This window comes from Bufo bufo, chromosome 9 (genome assembly GCF_905171765.1).
Source record: "Bufo bufo chromosome 9, aBufBuf1.1, whole genome shotgun sequence".
Taxonomy (NCBI): Eukaryota; Metazoa; Chordata; class Amphibia; order Anura; family Bufonidae; genus Bufo; species Bufo bufo.
Genome location: NC_053397.1, coordinates 58,523,591 through 58,529,953, shown reverse-complemented (window position 1 = coordinate 58,529,953; position 6,363 = coordinate 58,523,591). Strand labels below are relative to the sequence as shown.

At 41.6% G+C, this 6,363-nt stretch overlaps 1 protein-coding gene across 1 annotated transcript; it reads left to right on the top strand.

Moving 5' to 3' along the window:
• The first annotated feature begins 409 nt into the window (after positions 1-409).
• Positions 410-2,644, top strand: LOC120979787 (E3 SUMO-protein ligase ZBED1-like). The gene is made up of 2 exons (XM_040408745.1): positions 410-1,861; positions 2,068-2,644. The coding sequence occupies exons 1-2, from the start codon at positions 410-412 to the stop codon at positions 2,548-2,550; spliced, it is 1,935 nt and encodes a 644-aa protein (XP_040264679.1). The 3' UTR covers positions 2,551-2,644.
• Positions 2,645-6,363: the final 3,719 nt, after the last annotated feature.

Genomic DNA, 6,363 nt, shown 5'->3' with positions numbered 1-6,363 from the left:
TGTGACCATTGCAATGCCAATGCATTGACCAATGAGTCATGACCACCAGTTGAGTTGACCAACCACCGGCGGCAGACGAGATGAGGGGCCAGGGCGCATTTTTTCTTTTACACATGATGAATAATGATAGTTGACACTTGACAGCGACTGCGACTAACTGCGTGTGTGGGGGGTAGAATAATAAATGAGGATTTTACATATCATACAATTACATACATACTAGAAAGAAACGTGTTACTTTTTCTGTTGATCTCGTGGCAGGCTTTAGGCTTAGTCACTCAAATTTTTTTTTTTTTTTTTTTAAACTGACAGAGTTTGACAACATCATCGTCACGTCAAGACTTGTGTCATCCCTACTCACAAATTCACATAGATGCCTGGCATGCATTGCATTTGCTAGTAAATAAAAATGGCAGAAGTAGAACAAAAGGAACGAGAGATAAAAAATGCACCTAGCTTTTTAAAAGCAAACATCTGGGAACATTTTGGCTTTTATGAAAAAAGTAGGAAGCACGAATTGGACAAGTCATACGCTGTGTGTAAAATCTGTCACACAAAAATTAAATATCTAGGGAATACTACTAATCTGAGAAACCACGTCAGCCGTTTTCACCCAGAAATGCTAAAACCTACCACCACCACCACCACCAAGGAAATGAACCCAGATCAGCCAAGAATTGATGCGATGTTACAGTCAACTTTGCCGCCCAACTCTGAAAAGGTAAAGAGAATAACAAAAGCTGTGGCAGCTTTCATAGCGAAGGACCTGCGCCCTTACTCTGTTGTGGAAAACAGTGGGTTTCGCTACCTTTTGAAGACAATAGAGCCGCGTTACAAGATCCCGTCACGAAGTCACTTTACAGAAAACGTCATACCTGCACTCTACCACGAAACCAAAGCTAAGATAATTGCATCAATGAGCCAAGCAAGTCGAGTCGCAATAACGTGTGATTCCTGGACTTCAGTCACGACAGAGTCTTATGTTACAATAACAGCACATTACGTTAGTAAGGACTGGCAGATTTTGTCGCATGTACTGCAAACGAGAGCCATTTATGAGTCTCACACGGGTGCTCATCTGGCAGAGCTACTTTCTCATGTTGTGGAAGAATGGCAGCTGTCCGATAAATCTGTAGTGCTTGTGACCGACAACGCGTCAAACATGATAGTTGCAGCTCAAGTTGGAAAATTCCCCCATGTGAAATGCTTCGCCCATACACTGAATCTTGCATCCCAGCGAGCGTTGAAAGTGGCCACTCTCTCTAGGCTTCTTGGCAGAGTACGTCGGATATCCACATTCTTTCACCGCAGCACTAGAGCAAGCCACTGTCTAAAAGAGAAACAGAAATGTCTTGGCTTGAAGAATCATAAGCTGATAACTGATGTGGCAACAAGATGGAACAGTGCATACGACATGGTCGAGAGGTTCTTGGAACAACAACCTGCAGTCTGTGCCACCTTGCTGTCTCCAGAAGTCAGAAGAGGAGAGTCCGATCTCTGCACTCTAAACGAAACAGATGTGTCAAATGCAGAGGACGCCGTGAGTGCATTAAAGCCAATGAAGGATGCAACCATGCTGATGTCAGAAGAGCGCAATCCAACAGTTTCTCTCATTGCCCCTATAAATGCACAACTTCTCCAGAGCATGACAGACACGATGGGAGACACACCCATGATCCATGAGATCAAGAATTCTATTAGAACAGATCTCCAGAAGAGGTACAGCAGTGAGGCCGAGAAGAAGATCCTTCATACAGCCTCTGCACTGGATCCTCGCTTTAAGGGACTGCCTTTCATCCTCACAGATGAAGAAAGATTGGAGATATTTAAAGGAGTCACTGAGGAAGCTGCATCCTTGGAGGTAATTAAATTAATTTGAAGAATTCCATCATGTTTCTTCTTGAAACGACAGTAGCACAAGCACTACCACGCTTCTGAATCTGATGCGGTGCGGGAACTGTACTGTCCGTTTCCTGTGCTTTTTCATCACCCCATCAGAATCAAAGGCATTGACATTTGTGTTTTTACTTATTGTTTTTTTTCCGTTTCTTTTTTGTTCAAACACAGATTACATCAGATGAGAGTGAGAGGACACAAGAGGATCATCAAGTGCCTAGAAGAAAACAAACTCTGGAAGAAGAGGACAGTTCACCCATCGAAGACAACCATTCTCCACCATCTCCTCCCAAAAAGGCCAGATCTCTGCTCGTGAGTTTGCTGGGACAGTCTTTCACTGACACTGAAGGTACAATAGAACCCAAAAAGACCCCCTATGCCAAGGCTGAAGAGGAAATGGAAAACTATTGTAAAGCCCCACCTCTGCCTCTCACTGAGGACCCTTTGAACTGGTGGCGTGAGCATGAGGTCATATTTCCCCTCCTTTCTCGGCTGTCAAAGCAATACTTGTGTATCCCAGGTACAAGCGTGTCTGCAGAGCGGGTTTTCTCCACTGCAGGAGATGTGGTAACTGCAAAAAGAAGCGCCCTCAAACCAGACCATGTAGATCAATTGGTGTTCTTACAGAAAAATCTACATGTTCCCAAATGCTGAGCAGTGTTTTTAATTTTATAGATTTTGTTTATAGCATTGTCTCTGCCACTGAAATTTTTTATTTCTCTGTCTCCCCTGCCAGACTCCCCTTTTCCCTTCCCCTTCCCTTTTCCCCCTTCCCCTTCCCCTTTCCCTTCCCCTCCCCTTTTCCCTTTCCCTCCCCTGATTATTCTGATTAATCAGAATATATGATATTATTCTAGCTTTTAGCAGCACTGTAGTGGAGAGGAGATGGAGAATGGTTTTCTATTATGCGACTGTCCGTCCGATGCATTTTGTATTTTTACACTGACGTGTTTTTTGGTGTTTTCCCAATGTGTCTGTCATGCTCTGTGAATTTCTGACTCTGTTTAGGGGTTTAACCTTCAACCAAAAGAATTCTGTATTTAATTCCAGACAACTGACGCCCGCCAAGCCACCAGAGGAAGGCAAATCCTTGAAAGAATAAATTGAAACTTAAAACCTGGAGTAAATCTTTATTGGATCACACAAATACACATTCACACAAACCAAAAAAACACACACCGACCTTCTGACATCATGTCTGACTATGGTGGCTGTGCCACATTGCCCGTCCTGTGGCCTGCCCTTTACCATTATGATTCAGTGAGGAGGATGTGTGTTTATTTTTTTTCTGGTATTCTGTGGTGTGTGTTTGTGATCCCATAAAGATTTGTCCAAGGTTTTCAGATTCAGTTGAAAATGTATTCTGTCAAGGATTTTCCAGCTTCCTCTAATGGTGGCATGGCTTGGCTTCAGTTGATGTATCGTGGTAGAGTGCTTGCTGAGTGCTCAGTGCAGGTAACGTTTTCTGTAAAGTGACAACTCTGAGAGCTTATAGCACTGATCTAGACGTACTACCCATCTGGTGCTGGTGGTGGTGCTGGTGGTGGTGCTGGTGGTGGTGGTGGTGCTGGTGGTGGTGCGCTCCTGCTGCCAAAACAATCACGGTGAACCAGGAAGTTCTGCAACACAGACAACTTGAACACACTGTGTGACAGACAGTTCCTGACTGGCAAACATCACAGTGAGTGAACCTATAACACAGTCACTGACTGTGTTTATTATAGGTTCACTGACTCACTGTGATGTTTTACAGTCAGGAACTGAAGGGCTCCTTTTTTTGTAGGTACTGTTTAAAGTGTTTAATATTATATAATATATATTATATGGTAAAACTATTGTAAAACTTATAAACTAACTGCACCAGCCAGGCCAGCACAACAGTTTAATGTTACAGAGACACTGACAGTACTGTTTTAAATAAATACTGTTGTCTGCTGCACTGTTTTGTTCATTCAGACTTTGCTATATGATATGCAGGGAACTTGGTATGATTTGTTTAAATAGCAGATACAAATAAATATTTTTGTGCAATTTCTGACTGATTGAATTAATTTTTTTATGTAAAATTGAAAAACAAGGGGACTTGGGTAATAATCTTGATGCATCGTGATGCATCGCCGAATCGAATCGAATCGAATCGTGGACTTGATAATCGTAATCGCATCGAATCGTGAGACGAGTGAAGATGCGCAGCCCTAGGGGGGAGTCATATGAAACACCAGTCAGCTGTCAGCTTGTTGCAGCTAAATGCAGCTAAAAGTCTCTAAATTATATATTCTATAATGGCTGAACTCCTAATATTCTGCCACGGATGTATGTGAGAGAAGCCTCTGATCAGTGGTAATCTCTTGTACAAGCAATGGAAGATAGTAAACTCACTATATTCATTCCCATAGCGACACCAGCATGTAGAAATCTAGTGAGTGAGATGCAATGGATATGCCTTTAGGTAATTTATTGAATATACGGATGTAGCAGAGTTAACAGTCACACTTGGTGAGTTATTACATATAGTTAACGCGTTATGACTGTTAACTCTGCTACATCTGTATCTTGAGAAATGATGTGATATATGTCAAAGGTAAATCCTTTGTCCAGTTCTGTGTTGTATGTCGGACAAACACGACAGGCCTGCAGGGCTCAGTATATGAACTCACAGAAGAGGAGTTTTTAACATAAGGTCATATGACATAAGGAAATACAACCATAGAAAACTTACATAAAACCAAATATAACAAGAGCCACTAAATAGCAGCAAAGTACACTAATTATAATGGGCAACAGGTATAACACAGAATAAAATTGGAATTCTAGTTTAATAAATATTACTTTGGACAGCACTCCTAATATATATGAGCAGTTATATGAAAACAACCTTCTCATAGAGCAGAATAAACAGTTGTTACACTAATACTACCATCTGTGGACACTTTAAGCCATAATCTAATTTGCCCTGACTAAACTGGCATGTAAAGTCTGAAGGATTCCCTGATTTTCACCCTTTAACCCATATACAGGGATCACCAGGTCTAATCAGGTAATATGCACTAACGGACAGATTCCTAGTGGCCAGTTGGCCAGGGAACCATCTGATATACCTAAGCTGAAACTGTTCTGATAATGCAAACCCTGCAGTTTCTGAGGTTGGAAGGGTTAAAGGATTTATAATGGCATCATGGTCACATGAAAGGAACAATGCTGCTGTCAAGGGAAGGGTTGGTAAGTGAGAACAATGCTGCTGCCAGTGTTGCAGAACTGTGGTGCTGGGAAGATATTTTTTACTGCTCCGTGGTACTTGGTTTGTGCTACTAGGGAGATATTTTGTGCTGCACTGTGGCATCTGGACTGCTGTAGAGAGTTACATAGTTAATACGGTTGAAAAAAGACATAAGTCCATCAAGTTCAACCGAGGGATAGGTGGGGATGCGAATCCCAGAATGAAGTCAGTCTCAGATTTCTACACGTTTTCATAAACATTAATGTGGTTTACTTTTAAGAAATTATCTAAACCCTTTTTAAAACTGTCCACTGTTCCTGCTGTGACCACGTCCTGAGGTCGTGGTAAAGAAGCTTTTAAACTTCTGGAGACTGAACTTTTTCTTCTCCAGTCGGAGGCAGTGCCCCCTTGTCTTTTGAGGGTATTTTACATGGAACAGTTTTTCACCGTATTTTTTGTATGGCCCATTTATATATTTGTATAGGTTAATCATGTCCCCCCTTAGACGTCTCTTCTCAAGACTAAATAAATTCAATTATTTTAATCTTTCTTCATAACTAAGACCCTCCATGCCCTTTATCAGTTTAGTTGCTCTCCCCTGTACTTTTTCCAGCTACAGTGCGTCCATTCTATGGACTGGTGCCCAGAAGTGAACTGCATATTCCAGATGAGGCCGCACCAACGCTTTGTAAAGTGGTAATATTACTTCCCTGCCCGCGAGTCCATGCCTCGTTTAATGCATGACAATATCCTGGTGGCCTTAGAAGCAGCTGATTGACATTGTATGCTGTTATTTGATCTACCATCTACAAGGACACCCAAATCCTTCTCTATAAGTGACTCTCCCAGTGTTACATCACCTAGGACATATGAAGCACAGAGATTATTACTACCAAGATGCATAACTTTACATTTATCCACATTGAACCTCATTTGCCAAGTTGATGCCCAATCACTCAGAGTGTTCAAGTCAGCTTGTAGTTTATGTACATCTTCCATAGATTGTATAGTACTATATAGCTTAGTGTCATCTGCAAAAATAGAAATGGTACTATTAATCCCGTCCTCAATATCATTCATAAATAAATTAAATAATAAAGGGCCTAGCACTGAACCTTGGGGTACACCACTTATAACCTGGGAGCATTCTGAATAGGAATCATTGACCACAACTCTCTGGGCACGGTCCTTCAACCAGTTTTCAATCAAATTACAAACTATACTTTCCAAGCCAATAAACCTTACTTTAC